At 40.2% G+C, this 23,086-nt stretch overlaps 1 protein-coding gene and 1 long non-coding RNA gene across 14 annotated transcripts in view; one reads left to right on the top strand and one right to left on the bottom strand.

Moving 5' to 3' along the window:
* Window positions 1-23,086, top strand: part of LOC119152846 — a 73,736-nt gene that overhangs the window by 37,097 nt on the left and 13,553 nt on the right. The window lies entirely within an intron of this gene.
* Window positions 15,311-23,086, bottom strand: part of SORBS2 (sorbin and SH3 domain containing 2) — a 248,739-nt gene continuing 240,963 nt past the window's right edge. For 12 of the 13 annotated variants that reach the window (XM_037398516.1, XM_037398539.1, XM_037398456.1 and 9 more), the window contains 3 exons: window positions 21,119-21,168; window positions 18,117-18,223; window positions 15,311-17,309 (listed from right to left, as the gene is read on the bottom strand). In XM_037398516.1, the coding sequence (XP_037254413.1) occupies window positions 17,248-17,309; window positions 18,117-18,223; window positions 21,119-21,168 (219 nt within the window). In that variant the 3' untranslated portion in view covers window positions 15,311-17,247. The remainder of the gene's footprint in view (window positions 17,310-18,116; window positions 18,224-21,118; window positions 21,169-23,086) is intronic. The other variant, XM_037398474.1, reaches the window with a different exon arrangement.

Below are 23,086 nucleotides of genomic sequence, written 5' to 3'. Positions count from 1 at the left end.
AACAACTAAAGCCTGAATGCTGGAAAGTTTGCAACAAATACATCGTCTTTAGCTGCTGCTTCAGCGTCCCCCTCAGCCCGACAATCAGTAAGCTTCGGGATGCAGTGTCCTTCTGGTTTCTTAAAGCGACCCTGTTGCTCGTTTGATATCTGCTGCTCACATTGCTGGTGCTGTTTCAACTATGCAATGCAGTGCTCTGACTTTGTACACAATTCTCTTTCATGTAAACAGAAATATATATATATAAGGCAATTCCCATCCCAAACTCTGCTTTGCATCTTCTTTCATTTGTAATATTTTATTGCACTAAAAAGTCCTTCAAGCCCTTCAGCTGAGTTTTTAAGCTACAGTCACTTGAGACCATGGCATGCACCGACTCTAACGGCTCGAAAAAATCTGGACTGAGGTCATGCATATTTCTCATACTGAGAAACACAGTATTAGTTGGTGATGTCTCTTCTCTTTGTAGAAATCTCGGCTTCTTTTAAGACAGTTGCAGATACCTCCTGTTGGTTGTTGGTGTTTGCTGAATAAATGCTTTGCACTCCTTTTGGTTTTCTTGCATCAGCTTGATCAGCTTCATTCTGACTTCCGTATCCCTTAAATTTTGTTCAAAAAGGGGTAGAGATTTTTTCAGTGATGGTGTACGTGTTTGCTCACTTTCATACCGTGGTGTTACAGATTTCTCTTTAGATGTAATATTAGCAAAGTTAATATGTGTATGGGTGACGCTTTTTAAGCATCTATTTGCCCAAAGTTTGACCTGTTCTAGGGCAGTATCTATAGCTCTCATCAGCAGTGGTGTGTTGGGGCTGTTTTGTTGGGTTGGGTTTTTTTTATCTTGCCTCCACCTAAATGAGTGAATGGCAAGTCAGTGAGAGCTTGGATAGAATAATAACTGATGAGAGATATATTTTGGTGTAATAACATTACACATAATTTTTCTACCTTTGCAGAAAGTTTCTGGTTGGTATTTGTTTGTTTTGTGTTTTTGTTGATAGTGTTTTGTGTGCTTTGCTGTTTTTCTTTTGGGGCTTTTTTGATTATTTTTTCCCTTTTTTTTGTGTGTGTGTTCCTTGTGGCAGAGGATTTACCGCGCTTTTTCACTTTGTGCACTTTCCTTTCTTAACTAGTTGTAGCTTGCTTAAAAAGTCTGATGGACAAGAAAGAGCAGTAAGTGGGATGGAATAGTAAAATGCAGGTTCAAACCATTCATGTAACTTCAGGTATGGGCAATTTGTTCATCTATAGATTTCAATATGAAATTGGCTTCCATCTCTAACTTACTGAATGTCCTTAACTGTGTGTGCTGTGATGTCTGCGTAGTTAAAGTCCTTCTTGGTAAGATATCTGAGTTTTGGTGTTGTGTTTTGTTTTTTTTTTTTCTTTTCTGGGTTGTTTTTGTTTTTTGTTTGTTTGTTTGGAGGTGGGATGGCCTTTTTTTGTGGTGTTTTTTTTGTTTGTTTTGCGGTTTTCTTTGTTTGGGTGGTTTTTTGTTGTGTGTGTGTGGTTTTTTTTTATGCTATGAAGATTAGCCTTCAAGGGTGTGTTTTCTTGGGGTTTGATTGTAGGGTTCATCATGTGTTTTTGTATTTGTGTTCTTGTCTGGAATATTTCAAAGACCTTCTCTGTCGGTACAGTATATTTCACAATCTGATGGTAGTAAAATAAATACTAGTCACTCTTTCAAAGTAACCTATCAGAAACCATATCTGTATCACAAAGAACTTGCGGTGTGACAGTCGTTATGAGCTCGTGGGGCACAGTGTATATTAGGGATGTGAAGGAAGATAGGCACATTTAAGGAAACAAGTCAAGGTAGGTTTTAGGGCAGGAGTATCTCAATCTAGGTAGGTCAAACATTTTGTTTTGAAGTCAAGGGGAAAAATCTTGTCATTTCTTGTGGGTAATGTATATACTCTGATATGTTTTGAGGTTGTTTCAATATATGCCTTCAATATATTTGCAATCTATGCAGTTCATCTTGCTGGATTACGTTCTGTGTTCAAGGTCAGAATTTATCAGTAAGTGGTACTTTGGTTTCTTACCTTTTCTCTTCCACCCTGATATGTTTTGAGTGAAAGAACTCTCATGTTTGGTACCCTTTTTTTTTTTTACCCCTCTTTCCCTAGTGAATCCTGTAATGTCTTTTGATTTGTACCTAGGAATGCGTAGTGTATTACATGTATTCATTTAAAGAGTTCATTTATGTGCAATTTGCGTTTTCTTTTTTCATTGAATACTGGCAATCTCAAACAGCGAGTCCTTCAGTAGAAAAGGGATCAGCAATATGAGATTTTCTGTATCAGGTCAAACCCATGATCAAGCTCTGAGTTTCCAGTGTCAGAAATCATACTTGTATAGTAACTTGTTCACTTGAGAGTTTCTTCCAAATTCCTGTAAATTGTTGAATTATATCTTAATGTGTAGCCTAACTTTTTTTTTTAGTAAATCCTAGTTGGTTAAAATAACTTGGGATTGCTTAAGTGTCTGTAAAGTATGTTCATGTCTCTTCACTATACTGAGATCTGCTCACGTGTCCCTTCTAATCTTGTTAGATACGTGCAGGGGGAGGGCAGGCTTAACCTTTTTCTAGGCAGGTGATTGCTCTTAATTTTAGTGAAAGTCATATGCTTATATTAGACTGAGCTCTGGATCAAAGATATTTTTTTCTTCCCCCCACCCCCTGCCCGGTTTACTGGCAGGGTGACTTGCTCTCCAAGGTGCTGTTGTTCAAACAGTAGTTGCTACATCCAGGTTTATTGATGTATCATGGGTTGAGCTTTAAATCTATGCACTCCTTTCTCCTGCCTCCCACTCCCTGCCTTCCATAATTTTAAAAATATACAAAACAGAACATTGAAAAGCAATACTGAATTGATGCTTGTAATATAAAGCTGTTTCCTAGCTTCTTTTCAGTGACGGCTTTTAAGAAAGTCCTTCACCCGTTTACAGAGTATGTGTATGTTTTTTGTTTTACCTCCCGAAATGACCAGCTGGATTGGAGCTAGAGCCTTTAATCCACTTGATAAAGGTATACTCCCATCAGTGAAATAAAGGCTATTTTCTTTTCTCCTGCCTGGTTTAAGGCGTGTTACATATAAGAATACTGTCCTGGGACAGGCTTTGATAGACATACTGAGCAGTTTCTAAATAAGTAAATCTTGAAATGAAAGACTGGTACTTCATTTGATTTTTGTGCCAAATGTTATCTTTCTACACACCACAATCCAAAAGAGTGCAACTGTGTTTTTTTGTTTTGTGGGGTTTTTTTTGGTTTTTTTTTTTTTTTTACCTAAATTATGGGCAGTGGGGAAGCTGTGTCAACTTTCTTCATATCATTGAAGTTTTTGAGATTTGGGGGCTGGGGGCATGAGTTAGACATCAGAGTAGTAGCATGATGCACAAATTCATTGCATACCATGCCACCTCACTAGCTTTGGACAATCAAACTCCTGTGCCCACAGCATGGCATTGTTTTCCCCTGGTGTTAGTGAAAGGCATGCTTCCTAACTCGTGTCGGAATATATTTGGATGGCGGTTTCCTGTTTTCTCACCCAGTATGTCCTTGACTTGGTGGAAGGAAATATTGTTTTCCTGACAATTTGGCAGACTGAGAGTTGGAAAAATAAGTTATAAGTAACAAACGTTTAAAACCAATTCATGCTTCTGTAAACTCACGGAGTGCTGTGCTGCAGGCTGTAGAACTAGAATAAATAGAGACAAAAAACTCCTCTTTGGAGTGTGCATTTTAAGTCATAAACCTCCTGCCCTATTTTGGAGCTTAGTCTCTGTCATGATAAACTGTACTGGGCTAGGCCACTGTTTGTGAAGTTTAGACAGCAGCAGCCTAGGATACTAAATGGAGCTTTAAAATTACTTGCACATGTGGAACAGCATGTACTTAAACTGGCTTTCCAGAGGTGAAAGGCCAGCGTATTCCCTACTGCACAGCCTGTTTTCTATTTCAAAACACATGAGTGTATGGGAAATATAATAAATACTATTTATTTTAAAACAATTTCCCAAAGCAGTAAGGTATGACTGTTTATGTACAGTTTGAAGTTTTTCCTAATTGTGCAGCCAGGGTGCAGGAATGGTTAATAACTTGGATCCTGGTGAACTTTTCATGTCAGCTTTCGGTTGGTGGATGTCTGATAGATTATCAGGACCTGTAGTTTTTCCTGGCAAAGGAGAAATCCTCTTTTCCTAGATGATATGACAAGAAGTTCTGGTATTCATCTCATGCACCTGGGAAAGAGAGGAGGAGTGGGGCTCTGGTACTGTACCCCTGTCCCAGGCACTAGAAATTTCCAGGCTGGAAATACATGTGAGGTGGGGAGTGGCAGACCTACACCACCACCTCCCTTGCAAACTGAGTAGCAAATTGCAACTGATAACATCTTCTTTTATTTTCTGCCTGCAGGCTCAGGAAGCCAGGAATGTCCTAGTTTGTGTTTTGGGAGTTTGGTTTTTTTAATTTATTTGTGAGGTTTTGTTTCCTTCTCATTAATCTTTCAATGGTGATAAACTAGTTCTGATAAAAATGCTGAAAAGAGTTTTCATCTCATTTGAAACTTATGCACTGGTTTGTGTGTGTGTGTGTTTTTCGGGTTTTTTTTTTTTTTTTCTTTTTTTCCTTTCAATTTTCAAAAGATGTAGAGCAGGAGTTGGGTGCATATATAAAGTAATGACTAGTGTTTCAAAAATTTCTAAAGAGCATGTTGAATGGAATGAGATGCTTAAGTCACATTAAGGCATTGAAGTGCTCTTAGCCTTCATTTTGAAAACTCATCTCTATAAATTGTTTGCAAACTGACACATGCATGTATTGACTTTCCATCTGCGTTGCCAAGATTCTGAGTAGTGCATTTGGTTACCTGAAGTATATTTCTACTGTACCTTTGCCTGTTTTACTGGGGTTAGATATTATCATGACTAGGGAAGAAATTTTTTGGTTTTTATTGGTTTCTTTGTGAGCCTGATGTAATGTCAGCTCACATTTTAATTATAGTTCCTAGTCAAAAAGTATGTGTCTCAAATGTGCTTAATAACTTTTATGAGAGTTGAATGTTTTCTGAGAGGATGTGTTTTCCTGTTCTGACAGCCCGTAGAAGTTCTGATGGAGGATCTTAAAGCTGACTGTGAGGAAGGAGTTGTTTTTTCTTTTCAGCTCATTCACTCATCAGTGGTTCTGCTCCCTTTAAGAGCTACAGTCAGACACCGCCTCCAGATCTGGCAAGCTGATGCCTTATTTGGTTTGAAGTTAAAGCCCATTTTGGCACTGGAAACTGAATAAGCTCATTCCACAGGAGCAGAGTTGGAATGAAGTTAGCAAGGCTCCGTGCCAACAGTTAAGTCCAGTATACTTCATAAATGAAGATGCTGACACATAAGTTTTTAAACAATATCAGGTAGCTGTTAAATGACTCTGGTGTGCTTGCCACCCAACGTTACTTGAACAAAGAATGCATAGGAATGATCAGATTTATGAAATCTCTTTTGTGATAGACATTAGAGAGCAGCATTCAGGAAACAGTTAAAATGCCTCATTAGGTGTGTAATGATAGGTATCTGCAAGAACCATAACATGACTTTTCAGACACCCAGCGTTGCCTCTCATGAAAGCAAAGTCTCATTTTGTATTTCTACAATAATTAGTCCTATTTCTTGACTTCATCTGTGACTCTATGCATCTAGCTATCATTTAATCTTTTTTTGCTACATGGAAACTTTAACCTTGTTGTCTTTTCCAAAGAAAAGCTTATCGTGTTTATTGAGGGGATGGTGAAGAGATCAAGTGGGATCAAGAGACTTATCTCCTGTTCTTTCCAAACTATAGGGGTAAAATGTGAACGTTACCACTAGATTAGTATCAGTGGCTGGTGATGATTCTTACAAATGAGCTTTTCTCTGGTAGTGGCTATGAACAGGCATGAATGTGAGTTTTGACAGCTTATTGCCCCAGATACCACTAACAAGCAGATGTTGCTGCCTTGCCTGTGGACCGTGATAGAACTGGGCAGGAGTGCTTTTTGGTGGCTTTATTACTGTTTGCCTGAAACACTTTGCAGTAGTTGGGTAGTTTCTTCATCCCAGACGTTTTGGGAGGGCAGAGGCTGTGAAGCATCAATGATCATGCTTTTCCTGGGTGTGTGGGCTGAAAACGGGAGGCGTGCCTGTGTCTGTGCAGGCCAAAATAAATATATGAATGCTTTTAGTATGCCAGTGGTAGCTAACCACACATCTTGTGCTGGGTTACGTGATACGTACTGGCAATGCACAGAAGAGAGGAGGCTATCTGGCAGTCCTGGGGGAAGTAGGGTGATGAGGATTAAGGAAACAGGCAGTAGAAGTGATGGAGGTAACATCTCTTCTGAGGGGTTATATTAACATGTAATTCAGAAAATATCAGTAATTTCAGATCCTTAGAAGCTGTTGGATGACTGTGTTTCAGATGTGACCCAGTCAGCTTCTGCTGTGCACATCTTGCTTTCTTTTTGGACATGCATTTTGCTGTTGCTATCCAAGTCTCAATCATGGGATGTGAATTGCCATGTCCGCACTATTCAGAAACTAAAATTGGCACAGAATGCTATGGTATGGCGCTGCTATGTTAGGGAGAGCTGGCCACCTTCTATTCCTTAACTAATCAAGGTAAAAGGTAAATTTCAGGAAAACGAATGTTTGTGTGGAGATCAGCTACACTGCCACTGGAGAAGGAGCTGAGTTTATTCAGTAGCACTTGATGTGACAAAAATTTCAGAGAGTTTTGAAAAGTTCAAGACTTTAAGAACAGACTCATAGTATAATTTGTGTGACTAGAGAAACCAGTCAGGCAGGAGGTAGTAGCAGCGCTACTTTAGGAAAAACTGCTTCTTGAAGAGGCTTTCTTCTAGTCATTACTGGATGATAAGAGAAAGTTTGTTCTTGGAGTGGTAGAACTGTCACCTCAAGATCCTGTCTGTAGCGAAGTGTTTGTCTCCTTGTGTATGTTTTCTTCCTTCTTCTAGTTCATTTTTGTCGGTGAAAGTTTGTATCTGGAAAAAGATGGGAATCAAAGTGTCGAGAAAAGAACAGTGCTTTCTTGGTAAAGAAAATATTCATGATTGTGATTCGTAGTCTATTCCTGGTCTAAGCTTTAGCCTTCCTCTAGATGATCTTTAAAGCAGATATATTTTTTTTTTCTTTTCCTGTCCATGATTTTTAAATTACTATCCTACTTTTGACTTATTGAGAATGCCTTCCATTGTAAATAACAGATAATAAAAGTCTGGGGATGCTAGTGCTATCTACAAAGTATGTTTATGGAAGACAAGTAAGGTAGGAGGCTGCCCATCCTGCTTGGGTTTTCTTCTGAGGTTTCTTCCAGTTTTCATTCTGAGCAGTTTTTAGTCCATGTCTTTATCCTCAGCTGTAAAATAGCACTCTTTGATAGGGCTCTTCAGATTTAGCAGAGCAAAGTGCTTATATACAACTGTACTCCAACAGTGCGAACGCCATTGAGAGTGTGTCCCCGGTGTTTTCCTGGGGCTTGCTGCAGGATTTTGAAGGCATGTAGGCAATAGGAGACCATAAGGACTTGGGGTATGGTCCGTGGTGGCTTATTCTGTGTCACTGAAATGGACAGGCCCTTCCATTCACTGCTTTCTGCGTTTGTGCGTGTTTGTGTGCATGAGAAAAATATACTTTTAGTAATAGGCATTTACAATTGTTTTGTATTAGTCTACTGACCCAAATCTCTATCTGAGAAGCTTAGAAGGAAGAAGAAGCAGCAGATAAAAAAAAAAAAAAAAAAAAAAAAAAGTTGTTCTGCCTTAAGCCTGAAAGAATACATGGATATTTCTAAGTACAGAGCAGTCCAGGGTTTCTCCAAAGCATGTGTCGATCAGATCAATACCTTGATCTTATTTTGTGGTCTCCCAAGAGATAAATACACAAATAAACGATAAGATCACATGCAAGGCCGCCGCCACTTGTAGTTCAAGTGCCAAAACTTCTGAGTGTTTTCTCTAAGAAACAAGTATCAGAATTTCTTTTAATATACAATCGTCATCTTATGTTCCATAAAGTACTGTGTTCAGTATCTGTTTTGCTTTCACCTTGTGGCTTGGGTTTAGCATTTTAGCAGCAGTTGCTAGGGAAGGGTTAGCCATGTTTATTGGGTTGTGACAAACGGCAACAGCTGAAAAGACAAATATGGTATTTTGGTTTAAGTAACAATGTGGGCCCTGAGCCAGAGATCAGCAACTTCAGAACGTAGCTAGCCACAAATCCGGACCCTAGGGTCCTGACACACACTGCAGTTACTCAGGCTCAACCTTAAATTTAGCTTATACATTAAGTATTATCCTCATTAAAATTTCGACTTCTTTCTGCTTGTTAAAAGGACACCGTCAGCTTGTCCATGCCCATGAATTAGTAAATGTTTTGCTGTTAAGAAACTGAATGTAAAGTAAATTAATTATGCATTTCACACCTTGCCCTGACTGGACTTTTTGCTTGTGTTTGTTCGGTGAATGCAGGAGCAAGTGCACAGGTTTGGGAAAACATTTGCAAAAGCTGGCTGTGCCGTGAGAGGGGATGTAAGCACAGCAGGGACAAAGCCAGCAGAAACATAATTAGGACAAACTTCTCTGTTTTATTGACATATAATTACTGGACCTGGAATGGTCAATGTGAAAACTGTCAGATATGTATATACACAAACAATCTTAAAACCGATATTCATATGTCCATTGCTGCCATGCTCCAGCACGCAGGGAGTTAATGTAATTTATACCATAGCTGGAAACTTTTGCTTTTGAAGTTTTCTAGTACTGTAGAAATCTAGGCCAGCATTTGAGTGAAGTTCCTCCACAGCTTTTGAAAGGAAAATCCTCTCTCCACAATGTGAAGTGTGAAGACCGGTAAATCATGGTATATACAAATAGTGCTTTGAAATGTGAGTAAACCTCTCCTTTACCTGATCAATCAAAAATTTACCTGGAATTAAGACCTGGAAACTGTCTCGCTTACAATCCTTGCCCCTCCCCCCTTGCACCACCACATCCACCTACGCCCACCCCCCCAAAAAAAAACCCAAACCCCAACCCCAAAACCCCCAAACCAAACCAAAAAAATCTGAAAACAAAAACCTATTCAGAAACATGAAAAAAGTCTCCCTGAAGGCTGAGTTTTTTCTCTTGCCTGTCCATTTCCACTGCAATTTAGGAATTTCTGTTTTGCGCTTCTCGGAGCTTAAGAGTAATTTGCCAAAGTTTCAGGCAAGGGAATGTCAGGAATTTCAGGCGAGGGAATGTCAGGATGTTTGAAGCTGGGACCTTCTTACCAACACTGGTTGTGTGCTGTGGGAGCTGTTGGCCAGCACGTTTTTTATGGCCTGATGCAGGAGACCTCTTCTGTCTTTGGAAGTTCTGGATTTTCAGTGACGATGGCCAAGATGCTGCAGGCAATGCTCTTGGTAGACCTCTGGATAATGTTAAGGCAAGGGCCAGAGTGCAAGACCTTAAATGTGATAAAACAGAATGGCAGTATTCTTCAGTTGTAAAACGTTTCCTACTTCCACGGCTGGCTGCCTTTCCTTCTATAGTCCTCTTCCCTCTGGGACTGACAGGAAGAGGAGTGGTAGAACGGGAGGGAGAAGTAAGGTAGGTTGCCCTTCGGGGTGGGCAGTAAGAGGCCAGTAGAGCCTGGAGAATTTCAGAAATGGCTTGACTTCTGCTGAGCTTGCCATAGCGGTTTGTATCTTCCCCTGCTGATCTTGCTCCTTTCTCTTCCTAGCCTGGTCTGACTCCAACAGTTGCTTTGCTAAGGCTTTCCTGGGGATGTATCGGTTGGGAAGTGCAGGCGGCGTGTGGTGAAGGGAGAAGGTTGGCAAGGTTGGCTCCACGGAACAGGCCAAGTATTCTCTTTCCAGAGCCTGAAACAGCTCTCCCTGGTCTTGTCTGCCTCTGATGTTCTGAACCGACTGCTCCTGCTGCACCAGTAATCACCCTGCCTCTCTGGTTTTGTTGGGTTTTTTGGTGGGTTGGTGTGGTTGGTCGTGGTTTTTTTTGTTTTGTTTGGTTATTTTTTTGGCTGTAGTGTGTGTGTGTGTGGAAGACTAATGTAACCTGTATTTCTGAAACATCTGTCGTTTCTGTCTCTGAGGTACAGGATGTGTCTGTGAATATACATCTGTAAGTGACACGATTTATTTTAATTTAGTGATTTTCCCCCCCTCGTGTTGAAGCAATGGTTAAGACCTTAAAGTACCAAGGACCTCTTAGCGTGAGTGCTGTACAAGTAAGCTGCAGAGGGCTTATTCCTGTCTTGAAGTCTACAGTTTATGACCACTTGACGAAATAGATAAACAAAGGAAGACTGTGTTGCAAAAAATGAAGAGGGTTTGGACAGTAAGCAGTAGTTTCAGCATGCTACCATTTATCAGTGATGTGTGCTGCTGAAAAGTCTGTTTTCTGTAACAGCTTGAACCCCAGCGGTTTTATAATTAAAACTGTGATCATCAGAAATTATTATCCGATGCTGATATAGGTTTAGGCCTGTTTATTTCTCTGATGACTCTTCTGTAGAACTCCTTTTGACTTAAATGTTAGGTACAAAAATTTTGCACCCCTCTACAGCTGTCTGCTTGCTTCAGAACATGGGTATGGATTGGTGGCTTGCAAGGTGTTTTTTTTTTTTTTTGTGTATGCAAGATGTTTCCCTGTGGTTTTGATAGCATCTGGCTTTCATACTTCGTGCTTCAAGTTGTGTGTAGTGTTGCTTTGTGCCTTGTACGTCGGAGCTGGCTGCAGGAGCAGATGAAGTGAATCTATAAATAGTTCCCAGAACTCTTCTGTGGCATATAAGTATTGCCCTCTACTACCTCAGACGGACTGGGTGTATTCATTTATCCTCTTAGATGGTTTAAGGAGGGAGGGGTTGATGCTCACCTGTTCAGATATTTCCAGTCACATATGAAAAATCCCTATCTATAACAGATGAATCCGTGGCAGTGTAAGAAAAGCCTGTAGCAGGTCTTAAGCCAGCCAGTATTTGTACATGTTTCACATTACAGTTTGGAGCATTAACCCAGGGCAGCATGAGTTGGGTCATGGCGTGCTCGGGGTTTATCTAGCAAATCACAGCGACAGAAGCAGTGTGATGACCCATTTAGAACAACATGTTCGGGCTCTTTGGTGTTCCCCGTCTACAGTGCTGGTTTCTTAACTCTGTGTCAAGGGAAAAAATCTCAATGCCAAAGACTGAAGGTTTGATTATTATTTTAATCCGACAGTCCATTTACTTGGATTTTCAAGTGGCACTCGTAGAAAGTCTTGAAATCAAATGCCTCCGCTTTTTTTGGCTGTCTTACATTAAAATAAGTCTTAAAGGACTGGATCCTTTAAGATATTTAAACAGCAAACTACTGTTCAGTTCGGATCAGTTGGCGCTAGAGCTAGGCACCTGAAGTGGGCTCGCGTGAACACAGGACCCTCCCTTGCAAAGGGGAACAGTGGCTGGCGACAGAGAAGTGTATCCCCACGTTTTCAGAGAGAAGTGTCAAGAGTCAGTGTGTAACTCTGGTAATTATTCACTGGTAGAAATAATTACGTTATTCTTGGGGTTTTTTTTAAAGTGGTTTACTGACTTCTCTGATGGATGGAAAATGTCGGAGGATTACTTCGCTATGCGTGTATGCGGGTGATGAAATAATGGCTTCCAAGTTTGTTATTTGTGTTGGCAGGAAGAAATGTAAATTGTTGAGATGTGAGTATCTGCACTGAGGATAAACCTAGCAACGCATTTCTGGTTGTCAGTCAACACTTCCCCCCTCCCCCTCCCCGTGTCACTTGTGATGTAATGCTATTCCGCTGAAGCGGAACCCTCTGTGCGCCCGATCCGTAATTAGATGTGACGGCACCATACAAAGGCTGCTCAAAAAATTGCTGTGCGATAGTTATTGTAGACATGCGATACGTTTTAAGCAAGAATGCTTTCTACTTTCTGGTAACGTTCAAGAGTGTTAACGCAGAACTTTTGCTCCTTCTCTATGACTCTTGAGGAAATAGAGGTTAAATACTAGAAGGCATAATTATGTAATGCTTTATATATGGGATTCACGTTGTTTCATTCACAACGTGAATGAAACTTTTGAGTTTTGGGTGCAAAGTAACCAACCAGCAGGATTACACCAAAAACTGTACCTGCAGGATTGTTCAGGCTCTTCCCTGGTTTCATCACTGCCTATTATCCTAGAAACTTATGTTATTCTTTTTGTTCCAGAGGTGACATAAATGCATGAACAAGAGCTTGTACGTCACCGGTATCACTTTATTTGGCCTAAATAGTATCTGACTCAGGGTTGTGCAAGCAGGAACTAACTCATTCTTCTGTTTCCCTTTCAGTGGATTTCTGTCATATTCTGCATAGATACATGTCAAAGTATTTTTAATTTTCAAAGGAACGTGTTTATATTCATACGAGTAAGATTGGCAATTTTTGGCTAGGACTTAGGGACTTAACTGTCTGGCCATCAGGCAGGATAAAAGTAAACTGGCACTTTTTGCATCCAGTCAAATAAACAGCATGATGTTGCTTGATTACTTGTAGAGTTGCAGAAGAAAGCCTTATTAAACTCATCTTTCCTGCTTTACTGTTTATGGATGAGGCACCATTTCTACATGTTGGCCTGGCAAGTTCCCTGCTCTGTAGAAGGGTGGTTTCAGGTTTTGGTTGGAATTGATACTTGCTAGGTGTAACAAGGGTTCTGCTGTCTAAACATGTTGAAAAATGGAATTATTGCCCTATCAATACGCTTGTGCAACATTGGAGCCACATATGACTTGACTTTGACTTGACAGTTCCCTTCTCTAGTTTCTATCCACTGTGCTATGTAGCGGGAGGAGTTAAAAAAGCAGTTTCTAGTCTCTGCCTGCACTCATACTTTTCAATATAATAAACCCAACCCAACCTGGACATTCAGTTGCTTCAGTACTTCTTGTGGAGTTTTCTTTTCACGCTAACATAGAAACTGCATTACCAGCACGGTGGGATCTGTTGACTTCAATGGAGTTTGCTGTTAACTGCAGCGAAGGCAGGGTTTCACCATGTAACTATAAATGCTGTAAGGGAATATACTTGCCGTTGACCTAAGGTCCTTCTAGAGCTACTGACTTCATCTTTCGAGCTTCCCATTGGCTCGTGCTCTGCTTTTTCAAATGCACAGGAAGCACCTGGTGTTCCTGTCCCGCTTCTGTACATCAGCATTTAAAAGGCAACTAGTAAATACCAGGCATTGCAGGATGACAGCATGCTTTGCTTTGGTGTGGGTGACAGAATGTTAAACCCGCTAGGGTGACCCTTCACTTAGTTTGGGATATAGATCATTACCCTAAACTGGTCATGAATTGGGCTCCCTGGCTTGTTTGTGTCTTGTGGGCTTTCTGGTTTTGAGTACTTTGCCTCAATGGCAAACACACAGCTTGCTGCAGGGTAGGCAGCAGAATCTACTGGTTTTGGGGTTTTTTTGGATGCTCTGTTTACGTTACCTATTTATCTGGAACGTAACACAACTCTGCAACAAACTTGATTTCATATGGACTGGCACAGGCTAACGCAGCTGCCATGCCATACCAATGAGAAAATTCTAACAGAAATCTGTAAATGCTACATGTCCCAACAAGATAAATTGATACACCTTTTTTTCTAGAAAAATCTGTGAATATCTGAGGCTTTTAATGGATTTGTTTAGGTCTCTTCCCAGATATTACACTGGCTGGCCACTAATTCCCCAGGTCTCTTTTTTCCTCTGGCCTTAAGGACAAAGCACCACCCAGTCCTGTGGGTCTCCTTCAGGAATGTATAGGGGAGTATACAAGGATCCTTCGGCGTGTTCCTTAAACAGCGTAGGTGGGATTTCAGCAGACTTAGCCTATTTGAATATATTTGGTTTACCTGGACATAATTTTAGTCTTTCTCTACTTTTTGACTAAAACATTAACAGTGCAGTGTTTCCTGGTGTCAAAGACTTGCTATTCTTATTAATTTGGCCTGTATTTTCCCCCTTTTTTACCCCCTTTGCGAATGAGCAAAGAGGATGCTGTCTGAACCCTTAACAACCCAGAATTTCTTTGTGTTAGTGAGACTACTCCAACCAGCTGGTGCCGTCAGGCTGGCTTTCACAGATAAAGACTACTGGAGCACAGGACTTCCTTCTTACGGGTGTATGGCACAAAGCAGCGCTTCCACGTTGCCCCGACCCCACACTGGGCCCCCAGAAAGGACAAACCACCCAGCACTGGGCTGTATACTCCACTGTTTGGTCATAGGGCTGTACGAAGAGACGCGTGCGGTGGGTTTAAGGGAACTGAGCCCTGGGAGGGCACGTTTACCCCGGTGATAATGTACTGACTAAATTAGGCCTCGTCCAAACTGAAGCACTCCCAGTACCGACAATACTTAGGAAGGAGTTTAGCTGCTGGAGTTTTGACAGCAGTCTGTGGTCTTAGCGTTCCTGTAGACAAAGCTGACAGTAGTAAGCTAGATACTCATGTATTTATTTGGTTTTGCCACCTATTGTGGAGGCAACGCTGAGCGTGAATCAGGCTTGAGGAAACAGGTTTTTCTTGTCCAAACAGTTGTTCAGCAGCTGAAGTATGGCACAGTGTTCGGGAGGAGGCATCCCAGCGCTGGTGGCTAGTGGGTCTTGGATACACAGAACCACTCTGAGCCACTCACGGCAACTGTGTTACCAGCTGTGGTGGTGGAAGCTGCTGCTTGTTTGCTTCTCTTTTCGGGTTTTGGTTTTGTTTGAATGGCTGTTCCTTGCCAGGCAGACATTAGTACGGGATAATTCATTTTTGCAGGCAGAGTTCCATGTGTAAAGTGCTCCCCCAAAATCTGTATTTTCCTTAAACCTTGCTTCTGCGGTCACTTTACAGAGGCATTCTTGTTTTGCCTTTGATTAGGGTGTGGGAACTTCGGCCAGGTGTAAGGGGCTTACCATTGTGTTTACCTTTGTGCTTCTGGAGTGAAGGATGGTTCTAGCAACATAAAAACTATCTCGAATTAGCACAGCCAATGCAGAAAGTCTGTAATGTTGCTTTTGCACTCAAGTGTTTTAGGGACGATGTTGAAGTGGACCAGCTTGAGAGCTGTGTGGGCAGCGCTAGCTACCCGTATATATGATTAGTGTATGGTTGTGGTGGGAAAAAACCTCTGTACGAGGCAAAACTATTTGCATATAAACTTGAAGAGTTAAGCAGTTTGCAATGCTTAAGTAATAGGTTATGTGTATTTTGAGAAATGACGGGGGAAACAGTTGTGTACTCCAAGCAAAATTTATTAGAAGTCTATTCAAGAAAAAAACCACAGAGACCTTTTGCTTGTAGGAATTCAAAGTCAGTTACCCGATAAGCCAGGTATGAAAAACCTGTATTTTTCTAAAATCAGATACAGAGTAGAAACAGTACTTTTTAAATATCACAGGCAACAGATATTTAAGTCTTCAATCATAAATGGCATCAAAGATAGGTATTAATCTCACAGCAAAGCTGCATGCAGATCTAGTTTAAAATTGAAAGCCTTTGAATACAAAGCTTTTGCCATGAAATCTGCAATAATAAAGGTATGCTGCGCAAAGATGTTTCTTTACCTTTGTCTTAATGACATTTCTCAGTAATAAAGATATATGTACATTTAGATTTGGCTGGTAAACCATATTTTAATTAATAAAATTTTGCATAAAATGCTATCTTACAGAATTGCACTATCCAGATGTGCTTACGGTAAATAGAGCAAGAAAAGAAAAATGCATTGAAATGTTCTGTATGTGAAGAGGGCAAAGATCAAATAAGGAACTTAATTTTTTAAAAATCAACAACCAAATGGCTCTGTACAAAAAAGCAAACATATGTACAAAATGCTACAGAGACTACATACATTTTGATAATTTCAATCCTTTACCCTTGAGAAATCCAGTAGAAGCCTTTGCCATCTATAAGGTGCTGAAGAAACCAAATCTGAATTTTTATTCTTAGGAAGCCATAGTCATTATCATCCTGTGCCTTAATTTCGATTACTATTTATGCTTACAGAAAATTATGTTTTCAAATACTTCTTTCTTTCAGGAAAAAAAGAAAACCCAACCTCTAAAATGTATGAGTTTGTGACTTGTGACTTCTTTTCTGTACCAAATTCCTAGAACAAATGCGTAACTCGGGTTTTGTTAACATACATACATATATATATATGTATATATAGTGAAGTAAATCAGTACATGATACTTGTGAATATTTTTCAGGTGGCTATATTAGGGAAAAAAACCCAAACCAACAACCCTTTGCACTAACATTGTTTACTTCCTGCTCCTTAAAATTCCTGATACGTAAACCCACGAACCTCTCAAATGTCATGTTGCTTGCTATTACAGTTCAATTACAGCCATTTAATGTCAGACATCAGTAGCAGGTTATTATGGTCTATGCTTATATCATTGCCTGGCTCTTCAGTAAATCCTCTTTCCTGAGATTTTATGCCTCTTGCACTTTTTACCTTTTAACAGAAAACACTACAGCTTTATTAGGGAAAAAAGAAAAAAGGTTTAGCCAATACCATTGCACCCATTCGGAACACTTGCAGTTCTTTCATTTTTCACTACGCTTGCTCGAGATCTTACAATCACTGTGCATACGTTACAAGTGCAGGCAAAAAATCTATATTATAATTTGTCATACATTGTAAACCAGTACAATAGGCAAACCTGTGATACCGCAAAGTGAAAGCAACAAATGCTGCCAAGCTAATAAGAATGTGGAAACAATTTTTTTTAAAAATAGTAAACAGCAACTTCCACCTGCATCACATGCATGCTGAAAAAATCCCATCAGACTTCATGATAATACCACAAATGTCTAAATTAAAAGTTTCTTCCTCTCCCCACCCCACCCCCCATGGCAACTCAGATCTGTGTACCTGTCATTAGGCTTTTCCTATTGTGTTCAAATTGAAAAGGCTTTAAAGCAGGGAGTATTTCAGTGGTGAAACGATTCCTCTTGTTTCAGAAAAGCTTAGTTATTCACACCGTGGTGGTTGCTGTAATACTGCTGGAACAGTTTGGCAGGTGGGATGGGATGAGGATGAACTAGATGGCCTCTATTTGAGACTGCAAGCAAGAAAACAGAAGACCAGCGTAGCATGTTTCCTAGCAGCCTTATGCAGATGTGTTGCAGAGATGCAGCATAAATAAGTAGAAAAAAAATTTCACAGCCTCTTGACATAGTTTCCAGGGAAAGTACCAAAGAATTTGGTTCTTCTTGAGGTTCCTGAAATTAGAAGCAATAGATGAAAGATGGGAATAACAACAGGGAATTGCTATGTAAGCATGGCCTTTAAATTTTTATGTTTAATAGTGCACAAACAGAAATGTCTATACTTCTTAATAACTTCAAAAAGTTATTTTGAATTTAATTTGTGAGTTTCAACAAATTTGTAGCTGCAGGAAGGAAAAACCAAATAAAGAGGCATATTTGATTAAATTGTTAGGCCTGATTAAAAGCTGTGCTAAAACTTTGGTTTGGTACATAGAAATCACTTAATCTCAACATCATCAAGTCTTACCTAAATAATTTGAATTTTTCAAATGCTGAAGACTAGTTAGATGACTAAGTTAGCCACTGTGTGCATGAGGGTTTACGAAATGATTAAGCCACCTTATCTAGGCCTCGTTATGAAATTTCTGTTTGTTCAGTAATACTTGTTTCTCACAAGTAGTCAACTCTGTAGATGTATTCATGCAAAAAGTTGTACGTTACCTGGTCTTTATGAGGAGAGCAGTACTACATAGTCCATTTTGTGTGACGTGAGAATGACAATAGTGCTGTACAACAAACTGGACGCACATGTCCATTTGTGTCCATCAATTCACTTCCAAAAATATGCAAGTGAAAAATCAACCACTAATTTCAGTGGGTTTTGGTTGGGATTTCTCCTGATAAAGCCAGGTTCAGGTTTATTACACTAAATACCAAAACCTGATTTGTTTAAAAGTTACCAAGCAAAGAGGGCAGCAAAGGTCAGTGGAAAAAAAAAAAAAAAAGGAAAAAAGAAAAAGCAACTGAATGAAAACATACCCACAAACCATCCATCATCACATTTTTCCATCACATCAATGACATCTCCCTCTCTGAGCTCCAATTCATCTTCGTTCCTAGGAGTATAGTTATATAGAGCCTGAAACCTTAAATAGGACAAATGATGCATTTTAAAAAGAGGTAAGAGTTCTTGGCACCTTTACTTGAAAGGAGGTGGTTTAAACATCGATAAGTAATGCTTCTTGCAAATATAGGGGCGAAGGGTTTATTTCGCCTGGTGGACTTCAGGGCCTAGGTACTTATTACAGTAAACAGACAAAACTTTGTTGGAAAGGTAACTCATCAGACATTAACAACTTCAGGCAAGCCTGATGGCTCCTCGACCAGTTGCTTTGAATACAGAATTCTAGTATTATTTTTTTTAAGTGTTACTTTATAGTTGAGTCACCCGAACAGAGGACTTCTAGAGGGGGGATCTGTGGATGCGCTAGCTCCTTAACCCCCCCGTGGTGAGCACCTGAAGCTGGCTCTGCCTTTACACTCTGCAAAGCTGGATCTAGCGTAGCATTCTCTGCTGCAGCAAAGTGCCACACGGCACAAGAAAGGTGCCTGGCACCCTGTACTCGGTGGAGGAGGGTGCCCAGGGGTGGCTGTCACGCATACACACACTCACACGACCACGCTGACTGGGGGACCTCGCCGGGCTCCTCAGTAGCAGCTGCTGAGGCAAGACCTGGCACTACGGGAGCTCTGCATGTCAAAGAGGTGCCTCCCGCCGTGGGGAAGGTGGAGAGCACTTGCTCTTTGGGCACGCACATCCATAACCCCTTTCCTGGTTAAAACTGCCCCCGCCATATATTTGAAAAACATCTCTCGGCGAGTGAGGGAGTGGCTTGAATCCAATCAGGGGACGTAAGGGTGGAAAGTCGAACAGTATTCAGCCACGGGCTTGTATGTCCACGCCAGCCAGGGGCTGCACACTGAGGGATGCAAGATGGATAAATGGAAAGAGGTATGAGGTTACTAGGCTTATTATCTTTCATTCCTTGTCAGTTTTTAATTGAGTTTCGGGAAACTGAAAGAATGACAATAAACTCTTAATGGGGGGAACTGAAGGTGCTTGGGCTGCAAAAGCCTGTGAGTCCTGCAGTCAGAATCTGCTTTTTTTTCTAATCACTTATGCCCCAGCTGTAACTGCCTGCATGTCAAGGAGCAGGGTACAACTGCAGAAACTCTACAAAGGAAATAGTTTTAATTTCAAAATACTAAACCCCCCCCAAAATCATGCCTATTTTTCCCTCTTAGTAACGGCTCACTGACTTTAAAACCTTAATGATATTACACTTTCCCCAATAAAATTAAACTAAGTCCCTTTTAATGTGTTGGTATGGAATATTTCCATTAGCTCTGTATCATTCAGGCAAAGTTTCCATGGCTTAAATGAGATGTTTATGTCAGCAAAAAAATTCTGCCTCTGAAATTTCTATTTGAAAAACCTGTATACAGACTGGCGCTACGCTTAGCGTAATGATGGTCATCTTGAATAAACTATGCCAAAAAGACACTTCCAAGAAAAAAGTGATTTTCACTTAATTTCTTGTGACTGGCTGTTATCTCCCCAGCTCTGAGAAGTCTAATTTTATGTTTTAATCACACTAACAAAATGGAACGAGACTGGTTATTTAAGCAATTACCTCTGGCAATTTGTGTAGCAGAAGTAAGAACAATCTGTGTAGAAAATGAAATGGCAATAACATTTTCTGTCATGCTTATCATTATTCCCGGAAAGCAGAGCTATGATAATAATCCAAGAACCGATTAAATGCAGCTTCCAAAGGTAGAGAAGTTGCAGATGTAATGTGTCACCAATGGGACTCAAGCCAATTACTTACTCAAATACTGTAACAAGAACTTCCCAATTAGTACTCTTTGTACTTTAGAATCTAATCTTAGTCATTTCAAGATAATCCATTTCAATAACTCCTTTGTAGTCATTTCATTCTCTCTTTGCTAACCTAAGGATTTCTGAAATATGAAAACTCTGCTACCACTTACAAGACTAACAGAATACGTATTCAAGACAAAGAATGGTTGGTTGACAATTTAAATGTATTTGTTTTAAATTTTAGGGATGAGTAACTTTAATAATGAGCTACTTAACTGGAGAATTAACTTTGTTTTGTAAGCAGTAAGCTATATTGAACACAGAGTTAGATGCTTCAGGATAATCAACGATACCAACAGGAGCGTGCGGTTTTAGTGAGACTGAAACAGACGTGTCTGCTTTTCATTACACACTTATCTGTAACTTTTTGCTCTCTCTTCTCTCTTGCCATTTCTGGAAGTGACTAACGGGTAAACTTTTAAGTATTTTTAGTTTATAAGCACTAGTTACATTTAGAAGTGCTCTGATGTTAGAGGAAGAATGGCTACTAGTTTCAATGATCACTGAAGCAGAACCTGAGTGTAAGACTGGAGGGGAAAAAAATAATCATCAAAACAATCTTGCTCCAAACTTGCGTTTTAACAGTCAGCACTACAACAGCCGTATGTGTTTCATCTCAAGTGCTTACGTTGTTTGTGAAAATAAGGCTTGAGATCTAGGTTCTTCTCCAGTTTGCAGAAAGGCTTTCTTGCACCTAATTTTTAAAGTGCACATGTAAATTACGCTAAAAAGTGTGAGCCCTTGTTCCCGTGAGCCACAGTATTGAGTTGACTCAAAGTTAAATCTTTAATTGGCATTCTGCTGCGATGTAAAAAAGGAGAGAATAACAAAAAAGGTCAAACTTTATATAATTATTATCCCTTTTAAGTATAAATGATGGAGAACTGTAAGTTGGCACGTCTGAGTCTAGTGTAAATTAAGCAACTAAGGCTTTGCCCTCCGGGACCTTCTTGGATATCTTCCCACATCATGCAGTTACCTGTAAATTTCTCAAATCTCTTCATAATTGTACTTGGCAGGTTAACAAATTACTTTTTGATTTTCTGGCTATTTCTAAATGTCAGGTTTTGGTTTAGTAGATAAAAAGTATACTTACGGTTCCCCCCCACTGTGTATATTTTCATGAGCAAGCACAGGGCGCTGTGGCTGAAATGAAATGATTTGAAATGTAATAAAGATTTATAGTCTAAGGTCCAAATAGTTGGATAGGGGCATGATACATAGTCACTTGAGAGTTCATATTCTACCTGGCATAAAATAACACCCTCCCCCCCGCCCCCCCCCCCAATGAATTCTTGAGACATGGCAACTAACAGAATCTTGGCAGGTTTAAAGATCTGATTTTTGGAGGAGATAATGAAAACTAAAACAGAACAGTGAACTTCATCAACAGTCCACTCTATTTATAGTATAGTAGAAAGTTGGAATAGAACCCTGCTGCCTCTTCACTGTGAAACAGAAATAGCGTTAGAAAAATCAGATGCAACTGATGAACATTATACATTCTTTGGGTGAAGTATAATTTTAGATAAGCAGAAATAAAATCTCCTATAGATACTGGCAAAACTTAGAACATTCACAGACAAACAACATACCAATTTACATGACACACACGCAGTACTAACTTGGCAGGCATAACATGCTACGCTTTGATTAAATTAGTTCTGTTTCATCTCAAAGCCATGCAGGCTGCTGGGCGGCAAAGAGCAGAAAGAATTTTTGAAAGAACGTATGTAATTGTGTGAAAATAACAATTAACACTTTAACTTCAGAGGAAAAAGTAGTTTGTATTTCCAGTGCAAAGCTTTATGAAAGGAACTACTTTCCTTCTTAATAGAGCATTACCCACCACTAACATCCAATAAATCTGGATGCAATGGAAGGGAAAAGCGTTAACCTCTTGCAGAAGCCATATCCTGCTTAGACAGACACGGACTGACGCTGGGTAGAATCTGGCCGGGGCCAGAACGGGCGCAGGAAGACCAGCTGCCTGGGAGAGCTCTTGATGTGAGCAGTACCCACGTTCTCCGTTGGCTGAGGGTGCCCTATGGTCACGCTGCAGCAGCAAGTCTGGGAACTGTATCTGTTTTGGGAGCGCGGGTATCAAACGCAGCTCCTAGCATTTTCTTTCATGAACTGAGTAAACTGCAACCTGATCTTGAAGCCATGGGATTGGTCTTACTGCTCTGTGGGTCCCTCTTTCCTGGGGTTGACTGTTTCGGTGTATCTTGCTTCACTTTGCTCTTGAAGATGATGCAGTCAGTCTTCCATGAGAGAAGGCAGTGGTAAACAACCCACAGCCTGATGATGCAAATTGAATGTTGAAACACAGTATGGCTTTGGGTTTGGGGTTTTTTTTTTCCCTTGCCTGCTCCCCGCCGCTCCCCCCCGCCCCTCAACACCTCAATATGAAACTGTAGTTACGTTTCTTTTCATCAAGTTTGTATGTGCACATGCAGAAAATACTGTGAGCATTCTCTGTTTCATCTTTAGTCTGTAGAGTATAATTTTAAAAAGGTGCCTAAAGATGCAGGCAGGTAGATTATAGAACTTTTCATATTAATGACAGCTAGGTGGGAACGACGTTTATCAAAGTCCAAAAACTTTGATTCTCTTCTCTTCCTCATTTAACTCTCCTCTGCCACCGTACAAGAAAGGTGGATAACTTTTACTGAAGAATCCAACGGGAAAGATTGCAAATTAGACATTTCAGTTCTCAGTAAACCCGCTTCAACAGCTGGCTTGTCAAGCAAGGAGAGAGTATTTCACGGGGCAGCTTGCTTGGTGTTTGGCCTGGTGTCTGACCTTATTCTCTGCTAATCTTTCATCAGACCCATAACTGAGCTGAATGCCAAAGATAGTCAGAGATGCAAGAGAACTCAACCGAGGTTAAGGATTTTTCTTGCAAACAATAAAAGTCAATGTCCTTAGCAATACTACAAATGATTTAATGCTCTGAATACAGTATCGAGCCAGGAAGAAACTGCGTAGGTCATTATTACCTTCTTTTTCTGCATATGCTTCAATGCTTTAAAACATTTACTTGCTAGTTAACTATTATAGA

This window comes from Falco rusticolus, chromosome 1 (genome assembly GCF_015220075.1).
Source record: "Falco rusticolus isolate bFalRus1 chromosome 1, bFalRus1.pri, whole genome shotgun sequence".
NCBI lineage: Eukaryota > Metazoa > Chordata > Aves > Falconiformes > Falconidae > Falco > Falco rusticolus.
Note: the sequence above shows the minus strand (reverse complement) of the source record. Positions and strands in the feature narration are given on the sequence as shown.